At 44.6% G+C, this 18,488-nt stretch overlaps 2 protein-coding genes across 2 annotated transcripts in view; one reads left to right on the top strand and one right to left on the bottom strand.

Moving 5' to 3' along the window:
* Positions 1–507: 507 nt before the first annotated feature.
* Positions 508–15,027, bottom strand: MED19 (mediator complex subunit 19). The gene is made up of 6 exons (XM_073597100.1): positions 14,717–15,027; positions 11,345–11,467; positions 8,287–8,420; positions 6,190–6,283; positions 6,010–6,107; positions 508–653 (listed from the first exon to the last, which is right to left on the bottom strand). Exons 1-6 carry the CDS (start codon positions 14,961–14,963, stop codon positions 597–599), a joined length of 753 nt encoding a protein of 250 aa, XP_073453201.1. The 5' UTR covers positions 14,964–15,027; the 3' UTR covers positions 508–596.
* Positions 15,028–15,445: 418 nt separating this feature from the next.
* Positions 15,446–18,488, top strand: part of TMX2 (thioredoxin related transmembrane protein 2) — a 28,615-nt gene continuing 25,572 nt past the window's right edge. Inside the window, exon 1 of the mRNA XM_073597099.1 lies at positions 15,446–15,696. Within this exon, the coding sequence (XP_073453200.1) occupies positions 15,508–15,696 (189 nt within the window). The 5' untranslated portion in view covers positions 15,446–15,507. The remainder of the gene's footprint in view (positions 15,697–18,488) is intronic.

Genomic DNA, 18,488 nt, shown 5'->3' with positions numbered 1-18,488 from the left:
GGCTGTTCCATATTGCCATCCTGAGGATTGTTCTCCCTTGCTGTACCTTTTGGTCCTCCTGTGAACCATTTCCCTGTCGCTGTGCCCTATTGCCGTTCTGTAGGCTCTTTTTCAGTGCTGTGATACATTGTTGCTCGGGGGGGTCATTTCTCTGTGTTGTGTCCTACTGCCACCCTCCCTGTACAGTCAATTTCCCCAATTATGGCCCACACATATGGATCCTTGTGATTCGCCTCCGTGTGCGCTCTCTCTGTGCTCCTAGTTCGTCACACACCCTATCATAGGAAGGTTGTATCCAATGGTACTACTGGCTGTAACGGGAATTTCCAAAATGTTCCAGATGGTAAAAGGTGAAGGAGAGGGTCTAGTCTTACTGGCACTCATCATATACCATTTGTGATTTTATAGTTTGACCAAAGTTCTACTTAAAAACATTTTTTTGAACAAAACATTTTTATGCCTCAACAGCTCAAACATGATTAATAATTGAAGTAAAATACACAGATCTTTAAGTTGGGAAAGGAAGGAGCTTTATTAAAAAGAACTAAACGCTATAAAAGTGACGGTAGACAATATGTACAAATAAAGGCGAACACTCAGCGCAATCCACTTTGTGAGCTTCCTGCACTTGGGTGCTCAGGACTGTGTCGGCTCTAGAAAACAAAAAAAAAAAATTAATAAGGATTAACAATAATAAAAGATGTTGTATGTAAACCCAACATTTCCTATTCCTGATATATACCTGCTGTACCATGTACTTGTATGAAAAAGTACCCTATTCTCGGTCTCTCAATGTGACACAACTGACTGACGGGGTATAACCCGCTCTTACTCTGTCCAAAATGAAAGCCCTTAGTTACACTTTCAGCTTTTCAGGCTGACTGATGTCCAGAATTATTCAATCCACTTTCTCTGAGCCCTGGCATCTGTTTGTCATTCTACTTTCTCCTTCTATTAGTATACTCCTGCTCAGCAAGTGAACAAAACTAGATCCTTGTGCTGCTTCTTCCTCTCCCACTGAGCTCTGCTATACAGGGACTGCAAGAATCTTTTGAAATCAAGTCAACATAGGATTTTTTTTTTGTCGCTGTAAAATTCTTGGGAGTCCATTGGGGATACAAAGTCCTATAGTATCATGTGATTATGCTGTCTACAGGTTGATTTGGACACTGGGACAAAAATATTGTAGGCCAGTCCAGGATAACCCATTATGCCTCAGTTTTATGGTAAAGCAATACCAAGAGCTTGATCATAAAAATGGAGGAATGGGACCGGTGTCCCTCAATGGACTCCAAAAAAAGGATTTCACAATAAAATATGAAAATATTTTGTCCTTGTCCATTGAGCGATACAAAAAAAAAAAAAAAAAAAAAAAAAAAAAAGAACTGGGGCCTGTTCCACGATTCAGCGCCAGATCTTTACCCCTGTGTGCAGCTACCGGCTTCCAGCAAATCTTATAGGACCAGCGTGGGCGTCTTTGGTTATTTCAGTTTGCATTTAGTCTTGTGTACATCCTGTGACCCCTGCTCCTGTGTCCCCCCGGTCTGTTTCCTGCTTCAGCAAACCTACGTACCCTTGCCTGCTTCCGTTTCCAATGACCCCTGTGATTTCATACACCTCCACTCATTCCCTGTGTGTTAGCATTACCCACTGATGGGCAAGTTCTGCGCTTCAGCATTGCTAAGGGCTCTCTCCAACACACCAACTGTTTTCAGCAGTTGCCTGCTCAGGTAAGTTGGAGGGACACAACCCAGACATCACCTGCAACCAAACCCGTCTCCACCATCAAGCGCTCTAGTGAAGACAAAACAGTGCCTTAGACTGCGTCTCTGCACTTTTAAAGGTTCTTACGTCCTCACTCTTACTTCCACAGTCGTGTGGGCACCCTGGGTTCCCTCCACCACTGCCTTCAGGTATCCAGGACATCCCAAACTCCTCACATAGTCACACATGTCTCCCCCATGGGCAAAGCAACTGCAAATTATTAAAAAGTAGCTTGATGCCAAAGAGACCAAGAGGAACTTTTAGCTCTAAAAAGGAGTGTCCCTTAACATGTTAGGGTGGCACCTGATCCTTGAGACTGAATAATAGTCTGAGCTACTGAGAAATTGTCGAATGAGAAGTGGATTCACAGGGATCATCAGGAATGACCAGCAGAGAAGATCTTTCTGAAGGAAGCTGGACAAGATTGCAAAAGCAAATACTTGACCCTTAAATGGTGCTTACGGCTAATTGCTTGTCCAGATCCATTTTTAAAAAAAAAAAAAAAAAAAAAAAAAGGCATGTATTTGTCCCATGGAGAACATTCTAGGGTGTAAGCCTCTCGCCTCACACCAAAGTATACTTTCCACCTACAGTAATAAATCTTGTGAGAAGCAGACTAGTTTCTAAAATTATGGGAATACCCAATTCAGGGATGTCTGCCCCTCAGATTATGGGCTCCAAGTAAATGTGCCGCTACCATTTAAAATGCGTGTGTACATACACTGTCAAAAAGTGCTCAATATCTGTGACAACCCATAAAAAAAAAAAAAAATCATATATCAAAGTCCATGAATGCAAATGTGCTCTGTGCTTATCAATAAATCAACTACAATGCCTTTAAACCAGCGACAGTGAAGCAAGATAGCAAATCATAATATCTGGAAGAGCCCAATGAGCACCCGACAGGAGTCACATCAGGTCAAAGAACCTCATCCTCAGACTCAGCCTGGACCAATCTGAAGCTATGAGGATTACCGGAATGCCTGTCCAGGCAGACAAGGAAGGGGTTTCATGGGAAGGAAAGGTAGATTATTGTTTACTGATCCAACGGAGCCACCAAAGCATTCACCGCTTCTACTTGAGGATCTCTGTATCTAAAAACAAAGCTGTTGATCCTGGGAGGTTCACATCTAACATCCCCCACCTGTGACACTCCTTTGGGTTTAGGCACTGCCAGCCAAGTCTGCTTGCCAATTCTCCACGTCTGGGACGTAAAAGGCAAAGAAGGCTGGAATGTAAAGATCTGCCCTGGACAGAATCCATACGATCGGGTTCAGGCAAGTAAAAGGGGGGCTCTGGGGCACTACAGATGGTTTTTCACCTTAATGCAAAAAAGCATTACGTTGAAAAACCCAGAGCATTTACAACCCCTTTAAGGTCTGGAGTAAAACTGAGACTGGGATTGCCTCGGAGAGGGCTACCATCAGCCCCAGGACTCTCATGCAGAAGCAAAGAATCAGGTATGAGTCTGGAAGTGAAGTATCTGAGGCAGAAAATCTTTGGCTGTTTTTAGGACTAGACCTAAAATATTGCAAGTCTGTTCCAGTGCAAACTTTCTGAAGGTTCGGGATACATCCAAACCTAAAGGTCAGGGCTACACTGCCTGCCAAATCCTGTCCGGAACTTCCTCCCCCACTATGAAGTGGTCAAGACCTCTTAGCTCCACAATGGGAATACCCTGAGCTGCAATAAGGCTAGTACTGGGAGGCCACCACTTTTGGTGAACAGCCATGGGGAACAGAGCTCTAGAAAGGGCCTCCAGTTGCTTATCGGTGGGGTCCTAAAAACAGGTGCATTTTACATTGGGATGGTGGAAGCTATAAGATGGGATACTGCTATAGCCACAGAACGGGCAGCCTATTTTTTTTTAACAAAGTCTTCCCCAAACGCGTACAGAACTAATAGGCGCTTGGAAGGTACAAACATCTTGTCAGGGTGTTGCCAGTCTCCATTAAGGAAGATGGAAAACAGCAGGTGCACCAGAAGGGTCTTAGGAGCTCTAAAGAATTATAGACCAGGGGCAGCATTTGGTGAGGCTACAGGCGATTCTCACGTTTCAAAGTAGAGTGAAACGTAACAGCACTCAGCGGGCCAAAATAACACGGTAGGCTCCCGATGATCTTCCCAAACAGCCTACTCCATAAAAGCGAGTCTGTAAAGACCAGGTACACTCTGAAGCAATGCCACAACTCTGGACCTGGAAAGCTAGACTTGATGTCTGCAAAAGTGCCACAAGTCGAACACTGTGCCCGAAGACAACGACCAGAAGGGTCCAGGTAAGGCACTTTAAAAAGTCAAACTGAGCAAAGGCTGACCCAGAGAGCTGCAATGTAGAAACCAGCCCAAGCAAAGATGTGGCACTAAATCTATATTGAAGGGAAAAAAAAAAAAAAAGCGTTGTTAGGCATACTGCCAATATATTCTGGGTTGGCCTACAATTTTTTTTGGTTTGCCAGTGTACAATCCTCCTGTAGATGGCACCATAATTGAATATAGGACTGTGTCCCCCTTAGTTTACAGGAAAGAAAATTTGAGTGCTTGCAATAAAAAAAAAAAATTAAAATGTGACATAACCTGTAAAAATTTGTATGACCGCAAATATATTATTTTAATTCAGTGGTATTATGGATACAGAATTCATTACTAGGCAAATGGTCAAAATAAAAAACAGCAGAAGCAACACCAAGATGCCAAAAAACATTTGGATGTCCTTATAGCTATAGATATGGACAAACAATAACCTTTCTAAGCCTCAAAAGGTAATCTATAAATGTATTAGCTATAAGCTCAGAGTAAAAGGCCTATACACTATACACCAACAATTGCCATCATGTCAAAAAGGTCAGAGGAATATATTTTCGCTCTCAAAAATTCCAAAACATTAGTTGCAGAGAAATATTAGTTTCTCATTTGGTATATGTTGGTGGTAAAGATCCAGAAAAGTGTTGTATGGTATCTTCTCGCAACAGCCATGTGGTGATTGGACTTGTTGCGCTCAAACGGATGCGCTAGTGTCAAAAATCCGATCTCCAACCCAGTCATCAGAACAGACGGGTTCATATAATCTAAGGCCACTTCAGAAGACAGAACCTCTCCTCCCAGCATGTGAGGTGCCGCCTCCAGAGTTGATTGGTCAAGGGGTTAGAATCCAACCCACACCTCCATAAAATGAGAAGCATGAGATATGAATGGGGTGATTTGTACAGAGCCTGTTCTAAACAAGACAAATTGCTGGACGTCGACATGCTCCCACCAGCGGATAAAATACCACCAAAAGTTTATTTCTGACTTTTCGCCCCATTTCATAGTGAATAGCCAAAGTCTCTGTTCCTTTTGTATTTTTACAATTGTCATCTTTGTACATATATTTCTATACACTGCTCACCTTTGGGTTAATAAATCATAAAAAAAATTAATAAGTGGCTTCTGTGTACCAAGCTAAGGCGTATGCACAAAGAGATTGTTGCATTGTTTTACCAGGTCTGTATGCTCGGTCTAAGCTCATTGTTAATCTGTAAACAACTGTTGTGTGCGACAGATTGCTTGCAGATTAAGCATAAGAGTGTAAAGTAGCAGATCTGTCAGACAGAGATCTGTGCACGCATGTGTATGGTTGCATAGCAGACAAACCACCTAGGTGCTGGCAAGCTATTGTAAGTAGTGTCTGGTGTGCATGGGCACTGGGAAACGTGATTAACAAAGGTTTTAGCTTGCAAAGATAGCTTGAGGAATCCCAGCAGTGTGTACCAATTGGTAGACTGCACCCAAACTTACAGTACACCAGTTTTCATATAAAATGTGTATCTGCCAGTGTGTGCACAGCCAGTGAGATTTGGGTGAAGTCTTCCACCAGTGGTGGCTTGGGGTATTGCAGGCTATGACAAGTATATAACAGTTGGCTATACCTTTCCAGGGCAAATTCTGCGCTCATTCCCTTCTACACCCAACAAGGTCCTCACCTCAATAAGCTACTTGCCACAAGCCTAACTAGAGGTAGCCGTGGCAGTTTTTACAGCTATTACCTGTGTCAGGACTGGAAACTTGGGGTTCTTGTGACATTCTGCCAGCGGGCTGATTTTTTTGGATGAAGAACAATGGGCAGCAATACCATGTTGTGTCGGCTGGCCTTCCTGTACCCTAGGTACACTTATTCATGACAAATTATTAATGGTACAGAGGTATAGAATTGTGCTTTTTCTATTTGCCTAGAGTCCAGAGTTAACAACTTAGGCATTGCTCAGTCACCTTCTTTTTCTTTTTGTCTTTCTTCTTTCGCCTTCTTTCTGGGTCGTCTTCCCTCTGTTTCTTCTTCTTTTTTCTGTGATCAGAGTCTGACGGTGTTTCTAGAACATGGAGAGAGACAACCTGTCAGTGACATGACTTGTACAGTCCTGTGGATCCCCCTAATCCATGCTCTATACTGACCTGGGGGAGCTGGCTCTTGTGTTCTGCTCTGTTTGTGCTTTTTGTTTTTCTTTTTTGGCGGTTGTATGTGCATTAGTCGACACTGCTCTGGAAGCTATAAATGAAAATACAAAAGAATAAATTCTAATACAATGGAAGGATGTTTAACATATTTGACCACCTCTTTCCTTTGCTGAAGTAATATGCAGCCCAATATTGGAAATCCTGTAAAAAAAACACTGCACCCAGCCCATCCCACAATTCTATTTAAGCTTGCATAAAAGCAGGGGTGGTGACGGGTGCAGGACACCATATGACGTCCACCCAGGATGGGAGAGCTCCGGCTCAGTCGTTTTACAATAGGCCAGGCAGGAAGCAGTTAAACAAAATAGCAATTTATAAGAACTACCTAAGCTTTCACTAACATCACACAAAGGCAAATTTCTCTCTCTCTCTTTTTCAAGCCTCACAAAACTTCAGCATCTGCAGAGACACTACTATTACAGCCAAATCCTGAGCCAATGTCCTTATTGGCCTGTCACTATGATGGACTGCCTTAGTGGCCAATAGAAATGTGGAATAGTTTTCACACTTTTTGTTGCTATCCCTTGCGGCATAGGATAAACACTAACATTCTGATCGCCACTGTGAATGGTGTAGTGGCCCAGCACCCCTCCGGAACCTGGGAGCAATACCTCACCCCACCCCTCACGTCCCCATCCAATAATCAAAATACTTTTCTATTCTGGTCCTCCACTGTTTACCCATCATCCTTGTTTATCTCTCTACATCTTGATATAGCCTTAGATATTCCACTAAAAGTAAATCTAAAGCCTGGTACACAATAGGAATTTTTTCTATTCAACCCAGTGGGTCGAACGAAATATAACAAAGTCAGATCTGGCCGGAGCCGCTGTACTTACGATCTGACTTTAGTACAGCAATCTTCCCCGCTGAGCTGTTGAGTTCTGACAGGGGGACGCCCCCCCCCCAGCCAGGACATGCCGATCAGAGTTTCCAGCCATTGGCTGAGAGCCCTGATGGGGAGCCAGTCGGCTGTTGGTTTTCCAGTATGCTCGGCCATCTTCTGTTGGACCAGCTGCCATACACACGCGCCGAATGCTGGCCATTTTTTATTAAACCGGCCTGGCATTCGGCCCGTATGTACGGGCCTTAAACACAAGAATAAAAAATGTAATATGTTGCAACTTACCAGAAAAAAATAAAAATAAATAAAAACCTTGTAAATAAGGTTTACAAATAATAAAATACCGGACCTCCAGCACTGACTGTATGTAATGGCAAGGGGTGCGCTGCAGGGTATATGGATGCTGGGGGATTTATTTTTGTAGGGAAGGGTTATATTGTTGCTGAAGAAGTCTGTTGCTGCTAGTGGGGGGGGGGGGGGTTCCTACTGTTGCTGGGGGTGGGTCTTATATTGTGGGGGTGTCAGGAGAGATCAACTGTTGAGGGAGGAAAGTAGTGTTGGTGGCTGCCAGAGAGTCTATAGATGCTGGCTGCAAGGAGATCTGTTGTTGCTGCCGAGAGTCTATTGTTGTGGGCGGTCCATTGTTGTTAGGGAATCAATAGTTGCTGGCGGGGCAATATTGTTATTGCCAAATTCCAGTCAAATTACCTAGCACCACAAAATGATACTGGTTTCTGTATTCTCTAAAAGGGGCAATGCTGGGAGGTGGAAAAGGGGAGTTCATGCACCTATTCTAAAAAGCCATGGTTATCACCCTAGGGCAGGGAGTGTGGAGAGAGAAAGAAGAAAGAAGAAAGAAGAAAGAAGAAAGAAGAAAGAAGAAAGAAGAAAGAAGAAAGAAGAAAGAAGAAAGAAAGCTTAAAAACAATGCAGCAACCACATCTAAGGGCTGGTAAGCCGCAATTTATTACATTTTTGGTTTTGGGTTTAGATACTTTAATACAACACAATTGCTGCAGAGCTTCCCACATCCAACCTTCAAAACCCAATTTACTTTTGCCTAAGAAATGTACAGGAGAGGAGGGATGGAGCAAGCACCACCATGAAATCAGGCAGGGTCATGAAGGCTGCCAATATGTACAAGGCCTTCTTCTAACGAGCCTTGAAGTACACACACACACAAGTCTTACCGGGCCAGCGTGAAGTCTGAATCCAGTCAGTAGTGCTCCAGTTAAAGGTGTGAAGGAATTTCCACAAATTGGAGGCTTTTCAATTAGAGAGCGAAGACTGCTATTGTCCTGAGCACCGGGAGTGTCGATCATACCTAACAAAGACAGGTAAACCATTAGAAGGTCTATTGCACCCACTCATTATAAGAATTCCAAATACACTTCCCAACATAAGGATGTACTTGTCATGTACTGTAGATTCATGGCTGCATGCTTTACAGTCACCCAGAGAAAACCTGATTTACATTTCATCTGCAAAGTTGATTGGGGAAACAGAGCTGAGCCTAGAATTGGGCTTCAAGTTCATAAGATTTACAAGATACAGCATATTTTAACCTATTTTTAAGATGTCAAGCGTAGGGAATTTCTTAAGAGGTTGTAAACCCTTCTATACACCAAGTGAAGTGACTGGCCTCAGGTGATATACAGAGATTAAACAAATCCTCTTACATACGCTGTACCTGTTTATCTGCAGTCTTCTCTACATCCAAAGTGCTGAATTAATAAGCTTGTCTGAGAATTCAGACAAAAGGAGTCAGAGAGCTGAAGTTACTCTCTGCAGAGCTCAGCTCTGAGAGATGATTGGACGGAAGGGACACACCCCCCTTCACACAGCTCACAGGAACAGAGCTGAGGCTGTCAATCTGCTGGAGGTCCCTCCCCTGTCACCATTTATCTCTTGGTGTCAGGAAAACTTATCAGAAGTGACTCATGGATTGAGACAAGTGCACACTATAGAGCAGGGATATGCAATTAGTGGACCTCCAGCTGTTGCAAAACTACAAGTCCCACAACAGCTGGAGGTCCGCTAATTGCATATAGAGGGCTATGCTTTATCCATATTTAAGGTTTGAGATTTACAACCACTTTAAGGTTTTGTAAACCCTTGATTAAAAAAAAAAAAAAAAAAAAAAAAAAAAACCAAAAAACGCCAATACTTACCTGCTCTATGCAAAAAAACCCTGATCCTCTTCTTCTAGGGTCCCCTGCCAGCAATCCAAGCCCCTCTTCTTCATCGACTGCCCCCACAGAAAGCTGCTTTTCATGGGGGCACCTGTGCAGTCTTGCTCTCGAGTCCCACTGCTGCAATCAATCTGCTCAACAAGGAGCGACAGTGCCTGGAGCAGTAGCACATCGTTGGATCGGATTGGGCCAAGGTAAGAAAGGGGGAGGGGAGATGCAGCACAGAAGGATTTTCACCTTAATGCATTAAGGTGAAAAACCTTAATACTTTATACCCCCTTTAAATTAAAAGGCATAAAGTGGAGTTCCACCCACTTTTACAACTCTTCAGCATCTCTCACTAAACTGTGCACTGTAAACTAATTGGATATTTTTTTATTTTTTTTCTCAGCACCTACTGTATATCTGCTGTATTCATTTTTCACTTCCTCCTCCCTGGCCGCGGCCCATCGCATCATTTCCTGTTTGCAATGCCTTCTGGGAAGGGGCGGCAATTTCCTCTGAAACTGCCGTCGCTACGGAAACCTGACCTGAAACCTATTACACTGCTTGTGCTGCACTGAGCATGTGCGAGATCTGCAAGGATGAGATCCTGGAAGAAATACAGTCTGGCTTCAGATGCCCACACTTAAGATGGCCACGGCCTGCTGTAAGTTTATAAAATAACAAACTACTGCTATAAACGAACAAAACAGACCTTAGTTTACAGACTAACCTTACTAGAATACATTAAGCTTGTGTATTATAGGGGTATTTTTATTTAAAAAGTATAATTTCGGCCGGAACACCACTTTAAGACTTTATAACCCCTTTAAATTAAAAGGCTTAACAGCCATGTAGTAATCTGATGCCCAAATGAGACATATTAGTCCAATATAAAGGATGATGTCCAATTTATCTTGCACTACAGCATTTTCCTTTTCATATATCAGCATAGTGCTGCAGCTCTTTGACACACAGAAGAACCAGTACTCTTCACAGATTAGACTTAAGAGTTCTGTCTTAGACCCCATACACACTATTAGATTTTCTGCAGATTTTTGTCTTCAGATTTACCAAAACCATATAATAGGAGGTCAAACCTTAAGAGTTTCAATCTGTATACAATCAGGCAGGCCCTTACACTACATGGTTTTGGTAAATCTGAAGACAAAAATCTGCAGAAAATCTAATCATGTGTATGGAGGCCTTACCACAGATTCAGATATGATTGGCTGTGACATGCCAACAATCATGAAGATCCCTGATCTGAACTGAAGCTGTCATTTGCTATTCCTGGTTGAGTTTCACTGTAATAGTCATTCTAATGCCGCGTACACACGGTCGGACTTTTCATCTACAAAAGTCCGACAGCCTGTCCGACAGACTTTCGGCGGACTTGCGGCGGACTTTCTAACGAACAGACTTGCCTACACACGACCACACAAAAGTCCGACGGATTTGTACGTGATGACGTACACCGGACTAAAATAAGGAAGTTCATAGCCAGTAGCTGCCCTAGCGTGGGTTTTTGTCCGTAGGACTAGCATACAGACGAGCGGACTTCGGGGTCCGTCGTAGTTACGACGTAAAGATTTGAAGCATGCTTCAAATCTAAAGTACGTCGGATTTGAGGCTAAAAAAGTACGTTGAAAGTCCGGAGAAGCCCACACACGATCGGATTACCAGCCAGCTTTAGTCCGTCCGCGTCCGTTGGACTTTTGTAGCTGAAAAGTCCGACCGTGTGTACGCGGCATAAGGCTCAGCACTTCTATTACAATGTAGCTGTACAATAAACATTCCATCAATCAAATCTTTATAATATAATGACCTACATAATCAGGCAGGCCATTGCACTACAAACGTTTTGTTAGATTGCACAGATTGTAATGTAGCTCCTGATTCTGACACCTCAGGGACCCTCCCACAGATCATTTGTAACCAATAGAAAATCACTCTTCATGTAATCATTTATTGGCCTCACTCACTTTGTGCTGCAGGAGACGTCTTGTGTTCTTTATCTTATTGTACAAAATCACAAAACTTTATTATTCTGAGAACACATTCATTTTATTACCTGGAAGATCTGGAAGGAAATTACTGAGCTTTTCTTTTACTTTTTTACCGCAGAATTTACTGAACGCATGTTCTAAATTGTAATGTAATATAAGATTGACACTGCCTGTGAGGTCAGAGAGCCCTGGAGGAGGAAGAGAAAAAAAAAGTAAATAGACGTGTAAAGAAACCAAATACAACACGAGCGTCACAGAGCACATCATACTTCACAGAGCACATCATACTTCACAGAGCACATCATACTTCACAGAGCACATCATACTTCACAGAGCACATCATACTTCACAGAGTACATCATACTTCACAGAGCACATCATACTTCACAGAGCACATCATACTTCACAGAGCACATCATACTTCACAGAGCACATCATACTTCACAGAGCACATCATACTTCACAGAGCACATCATACTTCACAGAGCACATCATACTTCACAGAGCACATCATACTTCACAGAGCACATCATACTTCACAGAGCACATCATACTTCACAGAGCACATCATACTTCACAGAGCACATCATACTTCACAGAGCACATCATACTTCACAGAGCACATCATACTTCACAGAGCACATCATACTTCACAGAGCACATCATACTTCACAGAGTACATCACAGAGCGACCCTCAGACTATGGCCTGCTGATAACCGCTGGCTACGGACAAATATCTGACTGGATTTTTTTTACTGCAGTATCCCCCCCCTCCCCCCCCCCATAGTCCGGACATTGGAGGTCTCCCCCCCCCCCATAGTCCGGACATTGGAGGTCTCCCCCCCCCCCCCCCCCCATAGTCCGGACATTGGAGGTCTCCCCCCCCCCATAGTCCGGACATTGGAGGTCTCCCCCCCCCCCCATAGTCCGGACATTGGAGGTCTCCCCCCCCCCCCATAGTCCGGACATTGGAGGTCTCCCCCCCCCCCCATAGTCCGGACATTGGAGGTCTCCCCCCCCCCCCATAGTCCGGACATTGGAGGTCTCCCCCCCCCCCCATAGTCCGGACATTGGAGGTCTCCCCCCCCCCATAGTCCGTACACTGGAGGTCTCTCTCTCTATAGTCCGTACACTGGAGGTCTCTCTCTCTATAGTCCGTACACTGGAGGTCTCTCTCTCTATAGTCCGTACATTGGAGGTCTCTCTCTCTATAGTCCGTACATTGGAGGTCTCTCCCCCCCATACTCCGTACATTGGAGGTCTCTCTCTCTCTATAGTCCGTACATTGGAGGTCTCCCCCCCCCCATACTCCGTACATTGGAGGTCTCTCTCTCTCTATACTCCGTACATTGGAGGTCTCTCTCTCTCTATACTCCGTACATTGGAGGTCTCTCTCTCTCTATACTCCGTACATTGGAGGTCTCTCTCTCTCTCTATACTCCGTACATTGGAGGTCTCTCTCTCTCTCTATACTCCGTACATTGGAGGTCTCTCTCTCTCTCTATACTCCGTACATTGGAGGTCTCTCTCTCTCTCTATACTCCGTACATTGGAGGTCTCTCTCTCTCTATACTCCGTACATTGGAGGTCTCTCTCTCTCAATACTCCGTACATTGGAGGTCTCTCTCTCTCTATACTCCGTACATTGGAGGTCTCTCTCTCTCTATACTCCGTACATTGGAGGTCTCTCTCTCTCTATACTCCGTACATTGGAGGTCTCTCTCTCTCTATAGTCCGTACACTGGAGGTCTCTCTCGCTCTATACTCCGTACATTGGAGGTCTCTGCCCCCCATAGTCCGTACATTGGAGGTCTCTCTCTCTCTATACTCCGTACATTGGAGGTCTCTCTCTCTCTATACTCCGTACATTGGAGGTCTCTCTCTCTCTATACTCCGTACATTGGAGGTCTCTCTCTCTCAATACTCCGTACATTGGAGGTCTCTCTCTCTCTATACTCCGTACATTGGAGGTCTCTCTCTCTCTATACTCCGTACATTGGAGGTCTCTCTCTCTCTATAGTCCGTACATTGGAGGTCTCTCTCTCTCTATACTCCGTACATTGGAGGTCTCTCTCTCTCTATACTCCGTACATTGGAGGTCTCTCCCCCCCATAGTCCGTACATTGGAGGTCTCTCTCTCTCTATAGTCCGTACATTGGAGGTCTCTCTCTCTCTATAGTCCGTACATTGGAGGTCTCTCTCTCTCTATAGTCCGTACATTGGAGGTCTCTCTCTCTCTATACTCCGTACATTGGAGGTCTCTCTCTCTCTCTATACTCCGTACATTGGAGGTCTCTCTCTCTCTATACTCCGTACATTGGAGGTCTCTCTCTCTCTATACTCCGTACATTGGAGGTCTCTCTCTCTCTATACTCCGTACATTGGAGGTCTCTCTCTCTCTCTATACTCCGTACATTGGAGGTCTCTCTCTCTCTATACTCCGTACATTGGAGGTCTCTCCCCCCCATAGTCCGTACATTGGAGGTCTCTCTCTCTCTATAGTCCGTACATTGGAGGTCTCTCTCTCTCTATAGTCCGTACATTGGAGGTCTCTCTCTCTCTATACTCCGTACATTGGAGGTCTCTCTCTCTCTATACTCCGTACATTGGAGGTCTCTCTCTCTCTCTATACTCCGTACATTGGAGGTCTCTCTCTCTCTATACTCCGTACATTGGAGGTCTCTCTCTCTCTATACTCCGTACATTGGAGGTCTCTCTCTCTCTATACTCCGTACATTGGAGGTCTCTCTCTCTCTATACTCCGGACACTGGAGGTCTCTCTCTCTCTATACTCCGTACATTGGAGGTCTCTCTCTCTCTATACTCCGTACATTGGAGGTCTCTCCCCCCCATAGTCCGTACATTGGAGGTCTCTCTCTCTCTATAGTCCGTACATTGGAGGTCTCTCTCTCTCTATAGTCCGTACATTGGAGGTCTCTCTCTCTCTATAGTCCGTACATTGGAGGTCTCTCTCTCTCTATACTCCGTACATTGGAGGTCTCTCTCTCTCTCTATACTCCGTACATTGGAGGTCTCTCTCTCTCTATACTCCGTACATTGGAGGTCTCTCTCTCTCTATACTCCGTACATTGGAGGTCTCTCTCTCTCTATACTCCGTACATTGGAGGTCTCTCTCTCTCTCTATACTCCGTACATTGGAGGTCTCTCTCTCTCTATACTCCGTACATTGGAGGTCTCTCTCTCTCTATACTCCGTACATTGGAGGTCTCTCCCCCCCATAGTCCGTACATTGGAGGTCTCTCCCCCCCATAGTCCGTACATTGGAGGTCTCTCCCCCCCATAGTCCGTACATTGGAGGTCTCTCCCCCCCATAGTCCGTACATTGGAGGTCTCTCCCCCCCATAGTCCGTACATTGGAGGTCTCTCTCTCTCTATAGTCCATACATTGGAGGTCTCTCTCTCTCTCAGCACTCACCGGGCGGCTCTTTGATGAGATAGAAGGGTCCGGAGCTCCTCCTGGCCGCCTCTTCCCCCCCGGGCACAGCGGAGGAGAGGGTGGGTGGAGGAGGTAGGGGAGGGACGGATGAGTTGGGAGGTCCGGACACTGACAGAGGCTTCCCCGGTCCGAAGCCGCCCGGAACCACCGGCGGGGCCCCCGGAGGACCGGAGGGGAGGGAAGGCGGCGGCTCTGAGGGGACGAAGAGCGACGAGAACGGCTCCATGATCTCGCCCGACTAACCAACCAATCACATATCTCCTCCTTCCTCTCACCACCCAATGGGAACGCATGGCTAAAACCAGCCCTCTTCCAGAGTAGCTGCCAATGATTGGCTCATCGGGAAGATAATATGGGGCACCTCACGTGGTTCCTACTACCCACCAATAGGAACGTGAGGCTGAAGACACACCTCCTAACATAGCATCCGTCACTGATTTGTTTACAGTGCTATGGAGGCGGGACGTCTAAAAAAGCTGCCCAATCACAGCAGAAGTCTGCAGCTTCAGCCCAGTTATTGGTTGTCCCCTGAACCCTGTTTGGTCTGAGGGATTGGACGTCTCGATGCCGGAGAAAGGGGCGGATCTAAGTGTTGCCCTCTGATGACCCTGGTTGGCGGTGACGAATTTGCCAGCCATGATCTATATTGGACAGTGTGGATGACAAGGGGCGTGGCTGTGTGGTCTACTCGCTCTGATTGGGTGGAGTACGGCATCAATGATTGGTCGGGGAGGGGGTTGTACGGTCTCTCATTCAGTGAAGAACTGACCATGGCGGTGATCGCTCCTCTCCTGGCTCTCATCTATGGGGCGCCCGGCCTGTGGCGATGGGTGTCCCAGCCGTACTACCTCCTGTCGGCGCTGCTCTCCGCCTCCTTCGTCATGGTCAGGAAGATCCCTCCGGTGTGCACGGCGCTGCCCAGCCAGAGGGAGGACGGCAACCCCTGTGACTTTGATTGGGTGAGAGGGGATACGAGGGGAGGGAGCGCGGGGGCGGTCCTTTGGGGAGTAGGTGGGGCTGTTCCGCACTTACAGCGTGCGAGCGAGAAAAGCGGCTCCGCCCCCTCTGACATCATCTCACACCTCCACCTCTCACCATACAAGGTCACATTGTACACCCTCAGAAGGTTGTCAATAAAGTTTGTTGATCAGACGGCCCAAAATGTGAGCAGTCCAGGGAATATGGAGCTCTGCAGGCCTTTGCCCTATTTAAAGTCGTATTAACCACTGGAAGACCGTCCCCCCCACACACACACACATATATATATATATATATATATACCGTGGCAGAGCGCCCCTCCTGTGCCAAATCACGTACCTGTATCATGTGATTTCGTACACGGGGTCTGGGACGCACGTTCCGCCAATGACCCTCTGTGATTGGACCGCAGCAGGACCCACCCATCGTTCCCAACAGAGGCAGAACTATGTAAACAAGGAAGATCACCGTTCTGCCAGAGAGGAAAATGGAGATCTTGTGTTTCTGCTAAGCAGGAACATGGATCTCTGTATTTTCCCCAGTCAGACCATCCCCCACACTTAGAAAGCACCCCCTAGGGACACACTTAACCCTTTGGTTGCCTTCGATGTTAACCCCTTTGTAACCAGTGTCATTTATACAGTGATAGTGCATGTTTTTAGCACTGACCACTTTATTGGTGTCACTGGTCCCTCAAAAGTGTCAGTTAGGTGTGTGATTTGTTCACCGCAATCCCACTAAAAATCGCTGTTTGCCGCCATTACTAGGAAACAAATTAAAAGTCCATAAATCTATCCCCTGTTTTGTAGATGTGATCACTTCTGCGCAAACCAATCAAAATGCGCTTATTGATTTTTTATTTTATTTTTTTCTTATTTATTTTTTTTTACCAAAAACATGTAGCAGAATATATATTGGCTTCAATTGATGAATACATTTTTTGGGGGGAAGATTTTAGAGCAAGAAAGAAGAAAAGTGTATGTATGTATGTATGTATATATGTATATATATATATATATATATATATATATATATATATATGTGTAAGGAAAAAATGTAAAAGTTGCGCCAGCTCTTGGATGGAAGTGAAGCAGCCAACACAGCAATATGACCGTTGCAAAGTGAAAGTTGGAGTGAAGAAGTGTGGCGCTAATGGGTAGTGGGACTCCTGTCGCTAAAACAGGTAGAAAAAGTGGTTAGGAGAGAGTGAAAACTCCTTTAGTGTAAAAGTGTTTGTAAGGTATACATAAAAATATATATTGGGTAATAAACACAGTACAAGTGAAAACCCAGTATGTGTTAAAGAATATAAAAAACTCAGTAAAAAAGAAAATTTAAAAGAAACTAGTTAAGAAACAATCAAAAATATATGGTACAGCAAATACATATCAATGCAAGGTGAGCTGAGTGTGTTAATCCACAGAATTGGAGTTCAATGGAGGTGGTAGATCAGAAAAAGAGCACCGGTATCCCTAAGGGGAAAAAATACAAAAAATATATATACAGAGGAACTCAAAAGTCTTTTAAATGGCAAGATGGGATAGTCTCATTCAATCCCACAGGTAATTAGATGTGAACTGTCTTCTCAAGAGGTAACCTGAGGGTTATTGGGAAAGGACCCGACCAATGTGTTGGATCTTGGCTCAAATGGATAATTCCCACCAGGAGACAGGAAGAAGCAACTTCCCGGGAAGTAGAGAGGAGAAGTTGCTGGAAGAGGCAGCAGACGAGGAAACGGTGATCTGCTGATCGGAACCATACCCTGGGGATCCCGGACTCCAAATCGGTGCTTCGTATGAGGACTGCTGACAAGATGGTTTACAAGTTCTCCCACACACCTTTACCCCACACCGTTTAACGGTACAGGCTCGTTTGACTCACCGCTACGGCCCGTGAGTCCACCGGATCTGGTAAGGGCATTCTTTTGCTTTTTGCTTCTTCCTGTCTCCTGGTGGGAATTATCCATTTGAGCCAAGATCCAACACATTGGTCGGGTCCTTTCCCAATAACCCTCAGGTTACCTCTTGAGAAGACAGTTCACATCTAATTACCTGTGGGATTGAATGAGACTATCCCATCTTGCCATTTAAAAGACTTTTGAGTTCCTCTGTATATATATTTTTTGTATTTTTTCCCCTTAGGGATACCGGTGCTCTTTTTCTGATCTACCACCTCCATTGAACTCCAATTCTGTGGATTAACACACTCAGCTCACCTTGCATTGATATGTATTTGCTGTACCATATATTTTTGATTGTTTCTTAACTAGTTTCTTTTAAATTTTCTTTTTTACTGAGTTTTTTATATTCTTTAACACATACTGGGTTTTCACTTGTACTGTGTTTATTACCCAATATATATTTTTATGTATACCTTACAAACACTTTTACACTAAAGGAGTTTTCACTCTCTCCTAACCACTTTTTCTACCTGTTTTAGCGACAGGAGTCCCACTACCCATTAGCGCCACATATATATATATATATATATATATATATATATATATATATATATATATATATATATATATAGTGGGGATCAGCGACTTATGGCGGGACTGCGGCCAATCTGACTATATATACACACACACACTGGGGATGGAAAGTATTCAGACCCCCTTAAATTTTTCACTCTTTGTTATATTGCAGCCATTTGCTAAAATCATTTAAGTTCATTTTTGTCCTCATTAATGTACACACAGCACCCCATATTGACAGAAAAACACAGAATTGTTGACATTTTTGCAGATTTATTAAAAAAGAAAAACTGAAAT

This window comes from Aquarana catesbeiana, linkage group LG08 (assembly GCF_042186555.1).
Source record: "Aquarana catesbeiana isolate 2022-GZ linkage group LG08, ASM4218655v1, whole genome shotgun sequence".
NCBI classification, from domain to species: domain Eukaryota; kingdom Metazoa; phylum Chordata; class Amphibia; order Anura; family Ranidae; genus Aquarana; species Aquarana catesbeiana.
Note: the sequence above shows the minus strand (reverse complement) of the source record. Positions and strands in the feature narration are given on the sequence as shown.

Bases quoted from the DNA above. Each gene is read 5' to 3' on its own strand.
- MED19 (XM_073597100.1), bottom strand. From the start codon at position 14,963: ATGGAGCCGTTCTCGTCGCTCTTCGTCCCCTCAGAGCCGCCGCCTTCC. The intron at 8,421-11,344 runs GTAATAAAATGA...TGTCTTTGTTAG, and splicing joins TTTCCTTCCAGATCTTCCAG to GTATGATCGACACTCCCGGT. The intron at 6,284-8,286 runs GTAAGACTTGTG...TTTCATTTATAG, and splicing joins TCAGACTTCACGCTGGCCCG to CTTCCAGAGCAGTGTCGACT.